A 19,287-nucleotide genomic window follows, 5' to 3' on the forward strand; every position below is an offset into this window, starting at 1 on the left:
TGATGAATTCATGTTTTAGACACAGGCAGGCTGACTTGAGCCTAAGCAGTGCTATCCTATTTGTTTTGTTTTGAAACAGGGTTTTGCTGTGTAGTCCATGCTACTAAATTGTGTCCTTAACCACTTTTCTAAACTGTCTCTCTGGCAGGACTTGCCACGATTGTCATCGAGCAATTATATTATCTTTTTAGAAAATCACTCAAATTATGATTGTAATAACAGTAACTAATACCTTATAGGCCTTACAGTATGTAAACATTATTTCTTTTCTTTTTTGGCACCAGGGATTGAACTCAGGGCCTTGCATTTGCCTTTACTCTACTACTGAGCTACATTGCCAGCCCCTAAAACACACGATTTCTTCAGATCTTTATAACATTCCTGTGAGGTTTGCAGCTATTGCAGGATAAAGGAAGAGACCTTCAACTCTAAGACTGCTGAATCTTTAATCCTGGAAGTCTTTGAAGTTTTATCATTCTAGACTTGTGACCCCCCCCCCAAACCCCCCAAAAACCAACTGTGATTTTTTTTCCTTCTGATAACGATGCTAGAATTCTTTTACCAAAGGAGTTCTTGCCACAGACTTTCTGCTTCCTTCCAGGTCACAGAACTCTGTATGTGGGGGTTCGGATGCCACTGGGCAGGCAGAGCCATCGACACCACCGGACCCATGGGCAGAAGCACCGAAGAAGAGGGCGGGGCAAAGGAACCAGCCAGGGGGAGGAGGGCCTGGAAGCCCTGGCCCATGGTAACACCCTCAGGAGGAAAGGGGTGGGGGTTGGGGCGGCCAGGGCTAGGAGGCGTGGTAAAGCTGAGAGTGCGTGAGGAGCACTACTGTGACATCTTGCTTCTAGCCTTTTGGTAGGTTTTGCAGTTTGCTTCCAAGAAGAAATGCCTTTAGGGCCGGGGATTTAGCTCAGTGGTGCCGCCAGCTGCCTCGCAAGCGCAAGGTCCTGAGTTTGATCCCCAGTACAAAAAAAAAAAAAAAAATCGAAAGTGTCTTCATGAAAACTTCACAGTTTAGTACCCACCCCCCAATCAATACCATAATAGGTGTAATCCTTTGCTAGAGAATTAGCCATTCATTTTGATCAAACTTGTCAGATTTCTAGATTCTTAGGGGATGTCTACAAGTAGTCTTAGATCATAAATCTGTCTTTTCATAAAATTGCTTTCACAGAATAGCTTTTTCTCTGAGACTAAAGGAATGCTGTGTTCAGGATCATCTTCTATATGTTCCTGAAGTGGTTAGGTAAGGCAGATGCTATTTCTGATCTGATTTGAGGCTAGCTGTAGATCTCTCCCTGGTTGATTTCCTAGACACACCATCTCAGCGTGTTCAGTTCATTCTTGGCACTGAGGAAGATGAAGAGCACGTGCCTCATGAGCTGTTCACAGAGCTCGATGAGATCTGTATGAAAGAGGGAGAAGATGCTGAGTGGAAGGAGACAGCCAGGTGAGGCCCTAAAATAACCTGAATCAAGATCTGCTTGGGGCCAGGGATGTAGCTCATTGGCCCTGCACCTGCCTTAAAAGTATGAAGTCCTGAGTTCTATCCCCTGTATTGACAAAAGAAAAAAAAATCTGCTTGAGTAGGCAATTGTGTACCTTTTAGTCGGTGACAAATCTCCTTGCCTTTCCTTTCTTTTGGGGTGAAGTGACAGCTGACGTGGGGACTGATGTTTCAGAGTCTCCTGTTGGGAGTCTTGGTGTTGGTCTCTTTATGATGTCTTTGGTCATCCCTATGAGTTTGGGATTGGTGACATAAATGTGTAACCTTCAATCTGTGCTCTCCCATTTGTTTGAGGTTCAGAGTAAGTTCGTGAGTCCTCTCTCTGTTTTTTTTGTTTTTGTTTTTTTGAGAGAGGGTTTTGCTATGTAATCTAGGGTAGCCTTGAAGTCACTGTTATAGACTGGGCTGGCCTTGTGGTGATTCTCTTGCCTCTGCCTACCCAGTGATGGAATTACAGGTGGCACTACCATGCCTGATATGGGCTCTCTTGATAATATAGGTCTAGTTTACAGTATGCTAAACAAGGCCACTTTGATTGTAACCTGGCCAACAGTCATAGCATATTTTCAGACTTTTTCTGCAAATGAACCATTTGGGTTTTAATTCATGATAGTCCCAGAATTTTGAGAATTTGACTTCTTGTGGTACAATTCAACCTCATAGAGACCTTTGATATTGTAGCCAGCCTAACATTAGACTTCCTGGCATAGTTGTAGAATGACCATGCTTGTCTGAAATGCAGGTCTCAGAAGAGACCTCAGGTTAACCAGGGCCATGACTAGACTGCTGTGTGAACTGACCAGTGATCCTTATGGTTATTACAAAACCAGCTTGCCTGGACCCTGAGGAACAGGGTGACAGGAACAGCTAGCAAAACATGGCCTCTGCGTTCACTGAAACAGATCTTCCTGGGTATTAGCTGTATTGTGGACATTTTCTATGGGTAGACAGTATTGAACAAACTAATCGACCTGATACCAAGTGAAAAGGCAGTTTGTCTTTTGTCATGCAGTCTTTGTGACTTCTAAAGGTCACACAGAATATTGAACATTGAAAGTCACACAGAACACTCAAAAAAAGAAGAATATTATCTTTTTATGAATGTGATTTGTCTGTATATCCAAATGACATAAATTAGATTTATTTATTTTGGGGTACTGGCGATTGAACTCAGGACCTTGTGCTTGCAAGGCAGGTGGCAGAACCACTGAGCTAAATCCCTGGCCCTAGATTTATTTTTAATTGTGTAGGTAATGCATGCTCATCATAGAAAGTTAGAAAATAAAGATAAGCAACAGGAAGAAAATGAAAATTGTCTGTAATTCCATATCCCAGGGAGCATAAGGAATATATTTAGTGTCTTATACTTGTATATATTTGTATTTTAAAATTTTTCTTTAACTAAAAATGGAATTAAACTACTGTCAATCTTTATTTATTTATTTTTTTGGGTACTGAGGTTCGAACTCAGGACCTTGCACTTGCCAGGCAGGTGGCGGCACAACTGAGCTAAATCCCCAGCCCTCAATCTTTTTTATTTTTTAATTTTTTTTCAATCTTGTACTGTTCTGTAACTTGCTTTTTCTACTTAATCAGTGTTGGACTTTACATATAGATTGGACTTTACAGTATTTAATATGACTATTTGAAAACTCTTCATTTTTAGCATCAGGCTATTTGTAATGGTTTCAGGTGGCTGAAGTTTGAGGAAGATGTGGAAGATGGGGGAGAACGCTGGAGCAAGCCATACGTGGCCACCCTTTCACTGCACAGTCTCTTTGAATTAAGAAGCTGCCTCATTAATGGAAGTGTCCTTCTGGATATGCATGCAAATAGCATCGAGGAAATTTCAGGTAAGGTTAGGTGAGGGAAAACAGAAGAACTCTTCTGTAAATTAAGAAGTCTGGGTGCAGTCTGGGCATGGTGCAGTCTGGGCATGGTGGTGCACACCTGTTGTCTGAGCACTCTGGAGGCTGAGACAGGAGGATCAAGAATTTAAGATCAGCCTGGGCTTCATAGAGAATTCAAGGCCCACTTGGACTACATAATGAAATCCTGCTCAAAAACTCAAAAAAAAAAAAAAAAGAAGAAGAAGGAAGAAGAGAAGAAGCATGGTGTGGAAAGAATGAAGTAGCTGTGTCTTAGGGAATGAGTAAGTGGCTGTGTGTTCTTAGGAAAGTCATAACCTTTCTTCTGACCTCAATGTTTTTGGCTGTGGGATGGGTTCAAACTGATAAGCTAATCTACCTGTTATTATGGGATTCAAATAACTGTGTTTAGTCCTCCATTTGCAGATTCATTTAGCAAACATTTTGTATCTACTATAAGCTTCATAATGTGTGAGGAGTAGGGTTATAAAGATAAGACAGTTCCTGCCTTCAAAGAGGTCACGTTTTAGTGGATAAAATACCCATGGAAACAACAATTAAAATAATTGTAACAACAGAGATATGGTTGGCAGAAATTAAAGTAAGGGGCAAGTAGGAGTTGTGCAGAGAAGAAGGAGTTAAATAAAAGTGAACTAAACATTCTAAAATATGGCATCAAAGGAAGAAATGTAGGAATTGAGTGAGCCACAGTGCTCCCACTTCTTCAGTGACATGTGAAAAAGAGACTCAAGTCTGATGGGGTTTCCTGATGTAATTAGATGTTAAATTACTATGCTTTGGGAACAGAGTTGGAGAAATACCTAGTGCCTGTGGGGATTTTTCCCTCAGATAGGCTTTGTTCATCTTGACAGGTTTAAAGATTGCTCCAAACCTCTCCCCACTTCAAGTATCTAAGTAATTCTGCTCCTCTGGGGTAATGTGGATACCCAGGGAAGAGGTGAGCACTAATAGGATCCTGTGTGCTGCTTCTTTCATTGGAGATACTCTAGAAGTACCACTGACATGTTGTTGGATTAGCATAGTTCTGGGTGTGGCTGAATGGTTTTAATGAAGACAGAAGTCCCACCTCAGTGTGAATGGCACCAACCAATAGGGTTGTAGCCTGGGTGGAATATAAAGGGGAGAGGAGGTTTACTGCTTGCTACTTTTTGCCTGCCATACCATGGACTGTTACTCTTCTGCCATATCCTTCCACCATGCCATCCTGCCTTGGAGCCAGCCAACTATGGACTGAAACGTCTAGAAACTGTGAGCTAAAATGAATCTTTCCTCCTTCAACTTGTGAGAATCAGGTATTTTGTCTGAGCAATGAGAAAGTAAGACAGAAGGAAAAAGAGTTAAGGATTCTGGTTTAGGTGGCTAAATAGCTGGAAACAAGTTGTGGTGGGAAAGATAATGGTTTTTAACTTAGTGAGTTTAGAGGTATGTGAAACATCTAGATGACGATATCCAATAGGTAAATGGAACTTTGTTTTTAAAAAATTTATTTCTATTTTTAATTTTATGAAAAAACAAAGTTTCATAAAATAATAAGAGAATAACAATAGTTAATATACTGTGTATCATAATCTTAAAAGTAGTTACTCAGAGTACAAGATAGCAATAAAAAAAATACTCTTACAATGACAAAACAGATAATAGCACAAAGCTTTCTTTTCAATTAAGAGAAACTAGGGACCTAGGGACCTTGCACTTTCAAGGCAGGCGGTGGAACCACTAAGCTAAATCCCCAGCCCCTCAATTAAGAGAAACTAGTAGTATAAATGAAACAAATCAGCATATATGTTAAAATATTTTTGAAACAATGGAATAGGTAATTTGGAGAATTATTTGAACTTTTCCCTACTTCTTACCTATCTTCTATTTTACTCTTTATTTGTATATATGTATATTTTCATATAAGACAAACCATACAATATTTAAGCTTGTGTGTTTGACTTATTTCACTTAACATGGTCTCAAGATGCATTCATTTACCTACAAATGCCTCAAGTTTATCTTTCTTTATGACAGAGTACTCCATTGTATATAAATACCACATTTTCCTTATCCATTCATCTGTTGATAGACATATACACTATTTCCAAGATCTAACTATTTATAAATTGTGCTGCTATAAACATGGGTATTTATGTATCACTGTAATATGATGATTTTAACTCTTGGGAAGATAGCGAGAAGGGAAATAGCTGGATCAAGTGGAATTTCTATTTTTAGATTTTTGAGGTATTTCCACACTGATTTCCATAGTGATTGTACTATGTTTATCTTCCCACCAACCCTTTTCCCCATATCCTCTCCAGCATTTGTTATTATTAGAATTTTAGATGATAGCCATTCTTTCTGGGGTAAGATGTTATCTCAGTGTAGTTTTAATTTGCATTTCTCTAATGGCCAATGATGTTGAACATTTTTTCATGTATTTGCTGGCCATTTTTACTTCCTAGAAGTGTCTATTCATTTTACTGACCCATCTTTTGATTGGGTCTTTTATTCTAGAGAGGGGTTGAAAGTTTTTGAGTTCCTTATATATTCTGGATGTTAGTCTTCTGTCTAAGGAATAGCTGGCAATTTTTTTTCCTCATTCTGTATGTGTCTCTTCACTCTCTTTGTTTTTTCTTTGCTGTGAAGAAGCTTCAATTTGATATGATCCTATTTATTGATTCTAGATAATTGTTTCCTGTGCCTTTTGTGTTCAGTCCAGAAAGTCCTTGCCTATGGTTATGCATTCAAGAGTTGTACCTATTTTACCTTCCAATAGATTGTTTCTGTTTTTACATTTAATTCTTTGATCCATTTTGATTTTAGTTAGTACATGATGAGTTATATAGGTCTAGACTTAATCTTCTGCATGTGGATATCCAGTTTTCCCAGCACCATTTATTAAAAAGACTATCTTGCCTCCTAGTTGGAACTTTGATCGGGCACTTGGTAAAGATCTGAGTTAGGATATAGTTTTAGGAGATCCCCAGTAGGAGGGCACCATAAGCAGATTGTATTCAGAGTCTTGAAGGTGTTTGAGATTACTAGGAGAGAGAAGATCAGAAGACTGAAGGCAAAAATTGGGGGCCAACTCTAATGTTGACAGGTAGCTTTAGGGGGCTTGTAAGTGGGTTGCAAGAAGAGAAGTCTGTTGAGGAGACTGAGAAGGAGCGCTCAGTGAGGTGGGTGGAGAATCAAGTGATGATCATGAAATCTGTGTTGGTTTCCTAAGACTGCTGGGAGGCTTAAAATGACAAGTCCAAAATCAAAGCATAAGTGGCCCCATACTCTCTCCAAAGGCTCCTAGAATTGGGAGAGTATTCGCTGATCCTTTCAGCTTCTAGCTTCTGTGCCTGTAGGTATTCCTTGGTTTATGCCTGCATTAACTCCAGTTCCTGCCTCTGTCTTCTATGGATTTCTCCTCCTTTTTTTCCCCTCATGTGTTTGAAAACTTTATTGTTAAAATGTACAAACTACCCAAAGTAATTTATAGATTCATCGTAATCCCTCTCAAAATCCCAAAGGTGTCTAAAAATACATTATTAATAAATATGTATAATACATAATGTTTACATTCCTTGTGGGGAGTTGGTACATGTACATAACACATCTTAATTCTTTTTTTCATCCCCTATGTCTCCCCTCCCTCCATCTCTTGGTCCTCTTCCCCTTTGAGAAAGATCTATCTCCCTACTTCCTATTATCTGACTTTTATTTTGTTCTTTATTTTTTACTTTGGGTTTCTCATATAAGAGAAACCATGCAATATTTAAGCTCATGTGTTCGATTTATTTCACTTAACATTATGGTTTCAAGGTGCATCCATTTTCATCCAATGACCCAAGTTTATCTTTTTTTTGGCAGAATAGTATTCCACTGTCTGTAAAATCACATTTTCTTTATTCATCTGTTGAGACGTACACACACACACACACACACACACACACACACACACACATGCTGCTTCCAAGATTTAGCTGTTGTGAATTGTGCTGCTGTAACATGGGGATGCATGTATCACCGTTATATGATGCCTTTAACTCTTTTGGGAAGGTACCTAGAAAGAGGATAGCTAGGTCCAATAGGATTTCTAGTTTCAGTTTTTTGAGGAATCTCCACGATTGTACTAGTTTACATTCCCATCAACAGTGTAAAATGGTTTCTTTTTCTCTGCAACATTTGTTTGATTTGTTTGATTCCTTTCTCCCTTTCTTTCCTCCCTCCTTTCCTTCCTCCCTCCCTTCCTTCCTTCCTTCCTTTCTTCCTTCCTCCCTCCCTCCCTCCCTCTCTCTCTTTCTTTCCTTCTTTCTTTCTTTCTTTCTTTCGCTTTTTCCAATACTGGGGATCAAACTCAGGACCTTGAACTTGCAAAGCAGGTGTGGCACCACTGAGCTAAATCCCTGGCCCCTGTTGTTTGATTTCTTGATTATGGCCATTCTTTCTGGAGTAAGATGGAATCCCAGTGTTGTTTTAATTTGCATTTCTCTAAGAGGACATCAGAAAAGGGAAAGATATCCCCTGTTCCTGGATAGACAAAACCAATATAGTCAAAATGGTGATACTTCCAAAACAGATTTATCACAATGATTTATAGATTTATCACACTCACAATCAAAATTTCAATAGCATTCTTCACAGAAATGGAGAAAATTATTCTAAAATTCACATGGAACCAGAAGAGACACCAAATGGCAAACATAATCTTGGGTAAAAAGAGAAAAATGAGAGGCATCACAATTTCAGACCTAAAGTTATGTTACAATGCTACTGTGATAAAAACAGCATGGTTCTGGCACAAAAACAAAGATGAGGATCAGTGAAACAAAATGAAGATGAAGAAACAACTCCAAGTACATTTAACTATTTGACCTTTGATAAAGGGTCCAAAAACACACACTGGGGGAGAGATAACCTCTTTACTAAATAGTGTTTGGAAAACTGGCTCTCCACATGCAGAAGATTGAATCTAGACCTTACCTCTCATCATATACTAAACTAAAATCAAAGAAATAAATGTTAAACAGAAACACTTAATCGGTTGGAAGATAAAATAGATACAATTCTTGAAGACATAGGTATAAGCAGGGACTTTATGAACAGAACCCCCAAAGCATAAGAAATACCAAGAACCAAGAAATAGAATCATGTCAAATTAAAAAGCTTCTGCACAGCGAAAGACAAATAAACAACAGTGAAAAGACAACCTACAGAATGGGAAAAATTTTTTTTGCCAGTGATTCCTTGGACAGAGGACTAACATCTAGAATATATACAGAACTAAAAAAATTAGAAATCTCACTTTCATGATAAAGAGCACCTCAGGAACTTCATGAATACCAAACCGGCACTCCAAAAAATTTTAGACAATACCCTAGGAAAAGACAATGAGGATCACAATCCCAGGAAGCCCAGCAGAATGAATCCATTGGGCGTGGCAAATTAAACGCAAAGGGGGAGAATCTAACAAAAAGAAAAAGTCATGACAAGGCTCTTAAAACTTTTAACTTCATCTCCCTAATGAGTGTATAATTCAATCTTATTATTGTACTGATTAGTATTTTTCTGATTGTAGAGTTCCACACCATTCCTTGTGCTATACTGGCTATTTATCATCTTCTTATGTCTACATTTTAATTGGGTTGTCTATTAATGAGCTCTAAGAATTCTTTATATATTCTGGTCCTAGGTTATATGCATTGTAAATATGGTCTGTTTAAGGACTACTTTTCCTTTTAATGATGTCGTTTAAAGTTCTAAATTTTGATGAAATCTCATTTATCAATTTTTTTCTTTTATACATGATGTTTTTTGTATCCTACGAAATTCTTGCCTACCCTGAATTCATAAATATTTTCCCTTATAATTTCTTCTTAAAGTTTTATACTTTTAGGCTTTCTTATTTAGGTTCATAGATCCCTTCAAGTTATTTTCATGTATGGAAAAAAAGGGTTGAGGTTAATTTTTTATATATGGATACCAGGTGTTCTAGTGCCATTTGCTGCAAACACTATCTCTTCCTCGGCTCTTGAATTGAGTTTATACTCTATAAAATGCTAATGTTAAATAATCTTTCAAAACTCTGTGGACCATATATGTGTGGTTCTATTTCTAGTTTCTCTGCTTTATTCAAATGATCTGTATGTCTTTCCTTACACCAACACTGCCTTGATTACTGTAGCTTTAAAAGAAGTCTTAAAATTAAGTACTAAACGTCTTCCAACACTGTTTTTTTTTAAAAAAACTTTTCTAGGTCCTTTGTATTCCTACATAACTTTTAAATTTCAATATCCAATTCTTCATTTGTAGCAAGTATACACAGACCTGAATTTTTATATATACCTTGTGTTTTCTAATCCTGCTAAATTCAAGTACAAGTCCTAGGGGCTCCTAGAGATTTCTTAGTATTTTCTCTGTAGATGATCATTTCATCTACATATAAAGATTTTGCTTCTGCCGTGTCAATCCTATCCTAGTTGTATCATTTTATTGCCAGTCTATTTTGGTGGGGACTAGGTATCAAAGTTTAATGGACAGATAAAGAGTAAGCATATCTGCCCTTGTTCCCCACCTTAAGGAGAAAGCATTGTATCTTCTCCATTTATATAAGGCATTCTCGCTGGAAGTATGGAGTACATGTCTTTAATCTGTTGAGAAGGTTCTGTTCTACTTCTAGTCTCCTGATAGCTTTTACCACAAACAGCTGTAGAATTTAGTCCAACACTTTTTCTCCAACTACTGACAGGATCATATGGCTTTTTCCTTTCCTCTGTTTAAATGATGACTTTTGGGGGTGGATCTTCCAATGCTGAACCAACACTGCCATCCCTATAACAAAACCACTTTCTACATACTGCCAGATCTGACTTCCAATAGTTTGTTTTGTTAAACAAATTTCTATCTATGTTCATACTTTTTTCTTCTATTATCTTTATCCAGTTTTAGGATTAGCACAATGTTGAGTTCCTAAAATGAGGGGAGAAGTGTTCCTTCTTTTTTCTGCTTTAATTGTTTGATATAATTCATCAGTTAAAATGTTTATGAGTCTGCTGTTGTCATATAGGTAAGTTTTGAAGCTAGGAATATACTTTCTTTAATAGGTGCTATTCAAATTTTATATTTCCTCCAGAGTTAGTTTCATTAATTTGTCTTCCAAGGTACTTCTTAGAAGTTGTCAAATTTATTTCAAAACAGATTTTTGTAATATGCTTTCTATATCCTTTTAAATTCTGTAAAATCTGTGGTAATGTCTCCTAGATCTTGATATTGTAATTTAAAAAATGTATAACTGATATTGTGTAACAGGAAGAAAAGGTCTAAAAGAGCAGGGGAATTGGGAGGGGTTGGGGAAGGGAGAAAAGGGAAAGGAAAAAATATGAGAAGAGGAAAAAAAATGGAAACAAAGGCTTTGCAAATAGGGAAGGGTGGAGGGGGTTAAGGGAGGGCAAGGGAAGGGGAAAAAAAAAATAAGAACCAAGATACTCATGTAATGGTACAAGATCCCAATGATGAATATAACTGTATTGTATACCGAAAATGTACCAATAAAGTTAATGGGGGAAAAAAAATTAGAAATCTCAAAATGAAAGACCAGTCAAAAAATGGGTAAGGAGCATTGAATAAACATTTGTCAGAAGAAGTCCAAATGGCTAATAAATACATGAAGAAATGTTTGACACCACTGGATTTATCCTCTTCTATCTCTTCTGTGTGTCTCTTAATATGGACATTTCCCATTGGATTTAGGGCCCATCCCAGTAATCTAGACAGACCTCATCTTGAAATCCTTAACTAAATTACATCTACAAAGAGTGCTTTACAAATGAAGTCACATTCACAGATTTTGGTGAGGACAGCTAGGATGTAGATCTTTTGGGAGGCACTATTGAACCTATGACAAAAGCCAAGAAAGGAAAAAGCTTTATCAGTGTCAAATGCTTCAGTGTGGTCAAGTGAGATAATGACCAGAAACATCCATCAGACTTAGCAATTGCAAAGTTATTGGTGATTTTATCAGAAGCAGATTCATTGGCATAGCCAAAAGGACTGAAGAATTGATCTTTTGAGAACTTTAAGTGATAGGAAAAGAAAAAAAGGGGACTGTAGATAGAAGGGACCTGGACTTTTTTTCCCTTTCAAGATGAAGGATCTTGAAGCATAATTGTAAATATGGGGTGGGGACAGAAAGGTGTCAACCAGTATAAAGGTTAGAGATACAAAAATAGCGATCTTCAGGCTGAATATGAAATAGCTTTTCCTCATTTATTGCTTCTAGTACTTGGTTAGTCATTTGTGGAGTTAGAAATTAAGGACAGGTTGAGGTTTGGGGGAGGCTTGGGGAGAAGTATATAAGAATTAAGTAAAACTTCTGTGGCCTTCAGATCATGTACCTATATATTCAAAATGTTAGTGATAAGGATAAGTAAGCTGTATCTTGTAAATTGGTATTTACCGTATATCATGTAATTTAGTTCTTTGTAACAACCAGCAGTCTTAGAAGGTGGGTAATAATTTCAGTTCCATATCATAGCTGAGGAAACTGAGAACAGAGAGATTATGTGACTTGTCCAAGATCACATCAATAGAAAGTGATGGAACTGGTATAAAATGTGGGGTTGTAGCTCCAGAATCTATACACTTAACAGCTGTGCTGACTGTACCAATTACTGCAATTCTTTGCCCCTTAAATCTATTGAACATGATGGGTTAAAGATTGATACTTGATAGTAACTGTGTGAGGTGATGGTAATTTTTCTTATAGGGTCAACTCTCAAATAGCCACTCACAGTTACAGTCCTCTTGACAATCTCAGCAGTGTTAAATTCTTGGAGGAAGAGAATGTCAGAGAAGTTTGGTGGATGACAGAATAAAGTGGGTAATAATGTAGGCCTTTGAATTACACAGTCCTGAAGATGAAGCCCAGCTCTACAACTTACTAGATGTGAGACTAACATTTGGTCCTTATTTTTCTCATCTGTAAAAATTATGGTACTAATAACTATTTCTCAGGGTTTTGGCAAGGATTAGGTAATAAATGTAAAGTTTATATGATAGTTCCTGGTGTATGTTAAGTACTTAGTTTTGTTCACAATAATGGTGATTTGAATTGGGCACAGTGGCACATGCTTACAGTCCCACCTTCATAGATGGCTGAGGTGGGAGGATCACTTGAACCCATTAGTTTAAGGCCATCCTGGTCAACATAGCAAGACCCTGTTTCTTTAAAAAAGTTAAATGAATAAAGTATAACATTTCACAGCCACAGTAATCAAATAGCTTTTTAGAAAGTGAAGCTGAAATTATACCTCAATAACCCTCTTGGAGCTGCTTCCTCTTCCCCCTTGCCCTCACTCCCACCCCACCTGATGTTGGCCTCCTTGGATTCCTCAACCTTCAGTTTGAGTGTTCATGTGAATGTCCACTTTCTAGACCTGATACTGGACCAGCAGGAACTGTTCAGTGATCTGAATGACAGCATGAGGGTTAAAGTGCGGGAAGCCCTTCTCAAAAAGCATCATCATCAAAATGAAAAGAAGAGAAACAACCTCATCCCCATTGTTCGCTCCTTTGCTGAGGTTGGCAAGAAACAGTCTGATCCACATTCGATGGATAAGAATGGTAAAATTATTATAAGTGATTATTGTTTCTCTTTACTAATACTAGTTGGAGATGCTGAGGTACTAGAGGGTAGGGGCTATATTTATAATGTTTCCATGCCCACTTAAACATTTTGCACTGCTTGGTGATTAGTAAGGTGAGTGGCTGGCACTGCCTGTGTCTCTCTCTCGTGGCTCTTAGGATGCCTGCTTTTTGGTGGAGCTCAGTATCCCAAGGTAAAGAGCTTGTGCCCCAGGGTGCTCTCAGAACTGAATGATTTTTGGGAAATATCCATATTGGGGATAATTTGGGGCCAGAGAAGTTGAGCCTTTTAGGAGTAAACAAATGACTTACTGATTAGGGAGGCAAAATACAGTAGGGTAGACCACGATCCTCCACCCCACCTGGTTGAGGATTGCACCCAGGGCCTCGTACATGCTAGGCAAGCACTCTACCACTGAGCTACCACTACTCTAGTAGTGTAGAGTTAAGTCAGACTTCTAGGCTTGTGTTTCTGGCTTTTCCATCCCCAAAATGTATATCCTTGGACAACCTACTGAAGTTCTTTAAATCTTGTTTTCTCACTTGTAAAATCAAGACAATAATAAGACCTACTGCTTCAGTTTATTATGAGATTTCAATGAGTAAATTTAGGCAAACCCTTTAGCCAGGAATATGGTTGTTAACACCAGTGAATTTCAGCTGCTGATTGGTTCCCTTTCTTGTAGCCAGGGAGGGCTTCATCTTTTCTATATTCGTCTTATGGTCTCCTTGTTTATTGAATTACAGTGTGCAGGGATAGAATCTGTATTTTTTGAAAAGTTCTCAATAGAGATCTCATATGCACTTTTGGTTAAAGGATTTTACGACCTAAATAGAGTAATAGAAAGGGTCACAAATGTGTACAGAAAGGTGCAGAAGTAGTAAGATGTCTGTTTTCCTCTACCCCTAACTCACAGGTAAGGAGATAGATATGAATGGCTCCTGGCTTCATAGCCATCTTGCTTTCCTCTTTATGTGGCCTGCGCAGAAGTGATAGCTAACTGATGATGGATGGGGTGTGTCAGGAAAGGACAGGGGCAGGCACTGAGGGGATTATGTTTGATTTTCTCCAAATAGGTCAGACTGTATCACCTCAGTCTCTTCCAACTACAAATCTTGAAGTGAAAAATGGAGTGAATTGTGAACACAGTCCTGTGGATTTAAGCAAGGTGAGCAGAGACATGGGAAGTTGGCTTTTAGATCTAAGGCTATCTCTAGTGGAACCTTGCATATAATTGCTATAATCTGGGTAAGGTTTGGTATTTCAAGACCCTTTCTTCAACCAGAGTTTTTTTTATTATTAGTTCATGTTTGCAGTACATATTGAACACATTCATCATGGGGTATTTGTACTTGTACATAACATATCTTGATTCTTTTTTTTAATCCCTTTCCACTCTCCTCCCTCCATCTCTTCTCCCCTTCCCATTTATAAAGCTCTATTTCTATTTTTCAACTCTTCTTTTTTCATTTAACCCCTTTCCCCTTCTTTTCCTCTTCCCTCCCCCTATCTCTTACTCCCTTTCCCATTTGAACAAGTTCTTCATACTTCCTATTATCTATCCTCTATTTTGCTCATTATTTGTATTTTGGGTATCTTATGTAAGAGAAACAATGTGTTATTAAATTTATGTGTTTATTATTAGGATTATGGTCTCAAGGTGCATCCATTTACCTAAAAATGTCTCGGGTTTGTCTTTATTTATGGCAGAGTAGTATTCCATTGTATATAAATAACACATTTTCTTTATCTATTAATCTTTTGATGAGCATATGGGCTCTTTCCAAGATTTAGCTTCTATAAATTGTGTTGCTATAAACATAGGTATGCAAGTATCACTTTTGTATGTCTTTAACTTTTTTGGGAAGATATCCAGAAGGGGAATAGCTCTAGTTTTAGTTTTTTTGAAGAGTCACTATATTGATTTCCATAGTGGTTGCACCAATACACACTCCTACCAACAATGGAGAAGGGTTTCTTTTTCCCTGCAGCCTCGCCAGCATTTGTTATTGGCTAACTTCTTGATGATGGCCATTCTTTCTAGGGTGAGATAGAATCTCAATGTTGTTTTAATTTGCATTTCTTGAATGCCCAGTGATGTTGAGTATTTTTTCATGTATTGGCTGTTTGTCCTTCTTCCTCTGAGAAGTACCTATTCATTTCAGATGCCCATTTTTGGATTAGGTCTTTCAATTTGGGGGCAAGTCTGATTTTTTTCGTTCTTTATATATTCTAGATATGAGTATTCAAGACTAGAGATTTTTATCTGGAAAAGCAGGCTCACTTGTCATATCTTCCCCCTTCCACCTCAGCTTAGTGAGGCTGTCTTTGTCAGTTTGTTCCTCCAGATTCAAAAAGCTAAAAAATGAGACTACCTACTGAGAGACTTCCCTAACCCAGACCTCCAGATTTTTCAGTTATTTTTTGGTATCTGCTCTTCTGAAGCTCCTTCTCATTTTCAAGAGTTTTGCTAAAGCAGGATTTTTGTTCCTGTCATCTAAAGCCATCTTATGGTTGAAATTCTTCTTGTGGATTGTGACTGTGGTATCCAAGGCCTTCTGCATTAGCACCACCTTGTTACTGTTCCTGGTCTAAGCCTTGGTCTCCCTGCTTCCAGCCTCTCCTTGCTCTTCTCTATCCTTGACACGCTTTTTCTAAAACATGAGAATGTCATGCTGCTTTCTCTGCTCATAGGCTCCCTGTTTTATTCAGGAAACCTGAGGCCCCTGATAAAGCATTCAGGTATTTTTAAATTTATTATTATTATTATTATTATTATTAAGCACCAGCTTAATACTGCAGAAATTTTTGAATTACCCTTGTATAATTCACCCCTCCCCCATACCCGAACTGTTGACCAAGAGCTTCCCCGGTAGACAGGCTCCGACTTGCTCTGTGTAAAACTTTATGAAAGCAAGGCCGAGGACTGTGCACATCCTGCTGTAAAACGCCGCCCGGACTCTGGAGACAGTGGCGGCCAGGCGCTCTTCACTGCCCTGGTCCTGACAGGCTCTTGTTCATGAACTGTCTCTTCACAAAGCAGGTCCACCACTTGCTGGGTTTATCATTCTGAGGGTCAAAAACTTTTTCACAAAGTCTCAGTCCAGTCTCTAAGCATTCAGATATTTAAAGTCAAATAATGTGACCCAGAGCTTCAAAGACATTTTTTTTTTTTGTACCGGGGATCGAACTCGGGACCTGGCACTTGTGAGGCAGGTGCTGAAACCCCTGAGCTAAATCCCCAGCCCCAAAGACATTTTTCTTTAAGAAGTATGGTAGAGGGTCAGGGATTTAGCTCAGTAGTTTTGCTGCCTGCTGTGCAAGCACAAGGACCCGAGTTTGATCCCCAGTACCAAAAAAAAAAAAAAAAAAAAAGAAGAAGTATGGTAGGGTAAGTTCAAATTAGAATATCTGGATTTAAATTCTGATTCTTTTTTTTTTTTTTTTTTTGTTACCAGGGTTTGAACTCGGGACCTTGCGCTTGCGAGGCAGGTGGCGGCACCACTGAGCTAAACCCCCAGCCCTAAATTCTGATTCTTTATCTTAAAAGCTCTGTAGTCCTGAGGAACTCAGTCTTACTTCTCTGGGTCTCAGTTTCTCCTCTTCCTCCTCCTCCTCCTCCTCCTTCCTCTTCCTTCCCTCTTCTTCCTTCCTCTTCCTCTTCCCCTTCCTCTTCCTCTTCCTCTTCCCCTTCCCTTCCTCCTCCTCTTCCTTCTCCTTGTCCTCCTTCTTCTTCAATAGTGGGACTAATGTGACCTGTGTTATCTATCCATCATACAGAGATTGGTATGGATCAATAAAACCGTGTAAGCAAAAACATTTCTTAACCCTAAATGACGTGTGAAGTTAACGTATGAGGAGAGTGATTAATGTTTAAGATGATAGCTCCAAAATCAGAGGCTCGTTTGCACTTTCAGGTTGACCTTCATTTTATGAAAAAAATTCCCACTGGGGCAGAGGCCTCTAATGTCTTGGTTGGAGAGGTGGACACTTTGGACCGGCCTATTGTTGCCTTTGTGAGACTATCTCCAGCTGTTCTTCTCTCAGGCTTGACAGAAGTGCCGATCCCAACAAGGTAAAGGCAAAGATAAAACTCAGTGGATTTTATATGAATAACACCTTTTCTTTTCTTTATTTTTCTCTTTATATGTAAAGGAGTACTACTGTGCCATAAAGAAGATGAATTTGATTCATTTGTAGAAAAATGGATGCACTCTGAGGCCAGAAGTTTAAGTGAAATAATCAGATATAAAAGCCTAAATATTTCATAGGGTAAATAAATTAAAGATCAATATAAAAGATAGATAATAGGAAACAAGGAGATAGAACTTTTCCAAAAGGGAAGGGGACCAGGAGATGGAGGGGAAAGGGAGGGGAGGGGAGGAGCAGAGACAGGAATAAAAAATAGTTAAGATGTGTATGTACATGTACCATCTCCCCAAAATGAACGTAATCATTATGTACTGCAAAGATGTTCCAATCAAAAAACAAATAAAAATAAAATTTTAAAACCTCAATGAATTCTATCCAAAGGGTAAATTTATGTGAGCACTGGTAGGATAAAGCAGTTAATGTCAAAAGTTAGGATTAATTAATTTTGAAAATGGTGCTTAAAGGTTAGCAGGGGGCTTAGAAAACTAGCATTTATTTGATTAACTACCAGGTAAAGGAATTGTGAATTTTAAGGCTGTGAGTGCAGAGTACTTACAGTCTTGGAAGTGAGAGCTGAGGCGATCCAAAAGGCCTAGTGAGGGCCAGTCGCTTGTTCTGATAGGAAGCCTCACTCTCACTTTCTAAGTTCTACAGAGACATAGCCCAGGGAAATGTTTCCAAGTGAAGGTATTTGTGTCTCTTAACATTTCCGGCAGGGTTCGTATGGTTTGCACGTATGCCCGCATTTGTTCAAAAGGCTATTCATGCACTCTGAAGGTGGAGAGGACAGTGATTCACAGCCCCACTAATTATAGAGTATTCAGATGTCCAGAACACAGTTTAGAGTCTTCTACAGGGCTTGATCATGTCAGCTTCCATATGCCTGTCCTCTCCCTGTGACTTTCTTATTAGAACAGTGAATGGGAGTCACGTAACCTTGAACTTACAGTGCTGTGTTTGGAAAAGATGTCCTTTTCAAAGCTGGGAATTGTGTCTATGGTAATCTTAAAAAATTTAGCCACATTGTTGAATGATGTCATACAGATAGCTTTTAATACTCATGTTGGAGCTACTAGGTCAAGGCATCTTAAAGTGCTCTGTATTAGTATGTCTCCTTGTTCTTATTTAATTTTTTGAAGGTATAGGGATGATTTGTCTTTGATAGGAAAAACAAATGTTTTGTTGTTTAGAAAGGAGTAAGATGTTACTTCCTCACTTTTACTTGTATAACTTCTTCTGTGTGTTTTGCCAGATTTCTGTTTATCTTATTGGGTCCAGTAGGGAAAGGTCAGCAGTACCATGAAATTGGCAGGTCCATGGCCACCATCATGACAGATGAGGTACATGCCACTTGTTTTTTACTCATGTCATAAATATTTATGGAGTGGTTTTTTCTGTGTCAGGTACTGTGCTAATTGCTGGGGATAAAATGATTATAGTTACAGTGTCTACTGAGAAGCAGTTTAGGGCCCTTCTCTTCTCTGAGAGCCTATTGTGGGAGGACCAAGCCTACTGGGGAATTTTTTTCTTATGTTATCTCTACCTCTTTGAGTAATCACAAATGGAGAGAAATCCTTTTTGGGAAATGGATTATTCCACATAGAATGTGTGGAGAAATAAAACTGACTTAATTTCCTAGACTATGGTTAATTAAATACAATCCAATATATTTGCACAAAAAACCTTACTTCCATTCCACATAAGTGAGACCAGTTTGTATAAGGTCCGGAATGTGACCCCAGGCAGTATATGTGAATGTTCTGTCTTGCCTGTACCAAGCCACCAGACATTTTGACACTGTGCCAATCCCTTGTACATACCCTTGTGAGGACTGTGTTGCATGTAATCTCCAAAGCAGGGGTTTCAAAGTTTATATATCTAGGTGGGCAGAGGGAAACGTGGGCTGTGTTTTATCAGCTTTTTTCATTGGGAAGCTTATTTCATGCAGGACATTCATTAGTAATTCCATCCAATTTTCCCAAACATAATGATCGAGAAAATTTTCTATACAACCTACTTTTTGTTCTATTCTTTGTAGAGCTAGTAGAATTATACAACTTTCGAGTCATGTCATCTCTTCTTATACTAGCAGACATATATTTAGTTCTTTTTTA

At 38.3% G+C, this 19,287-nt stretch overlaps 1 protein-coding gene across 5 annotated transcripts in view; it reads left to right on the plus strand.

The window, feature by feature from the left end:
* Slc4a8 (solute carrier family 4 member 8) overlaps positions 1–19,287 on the plus strand; it is a 106,073-nt gene that overhangs the window by 20,251 nt on the left and 66,535 nt on the right. For all 5 annotated transcript variants that reach the window (XR_002388888.2, XR_015446966.1, XR_015446967.1 and 2 more), the window contains exons 3-9: positions 602–748; positions 1,321–1,456; positions 3,206–3,366; positions 12,811–12,999; positions 14,098–14,189; positions 16,939–17,096; positions 18,426–18,513. Coding sequence is in view for 2 of the 5 variants with exons in the window: in XM_021243063.2 (XP_021098722.1) it covers positions 602–748; positions 1,321–1,456; positions 3,206–3,366; positions 12,811–12,999; positions 14,098–14,189; positions 16,939–17,096; positions 18,426–18,513 (971 nt within the window). In the remaining 3 variants the exon portion in view is untranslated. The remainder of the gene's footprint in view (positions 1–601; positions 749–1,320; positions 1,457–3,205; positions 3,367–12,810; positions 13,000–14,097; positions 14,190–16,938; positions 17,097–18,425; positions 18,514–19,287) is intronic.

The sequence above is a fragment of the Heterocephalus glaber genome, unplaced genomic scaffold, assembly GCF_053883595.1.
Source record: "Heterocephalus glaber isolate CG9 unplaced genomic scaffold, H.glaber_assembly_v1.0 deba00001733, whole genome shotgun sequence".
Lineage (NCBI taxonomy): Eukaryota > Metazoa > Chordata > Mammalia > Rodentia > Bathyergidae > Heterocephalus > Heterocephalus glaber.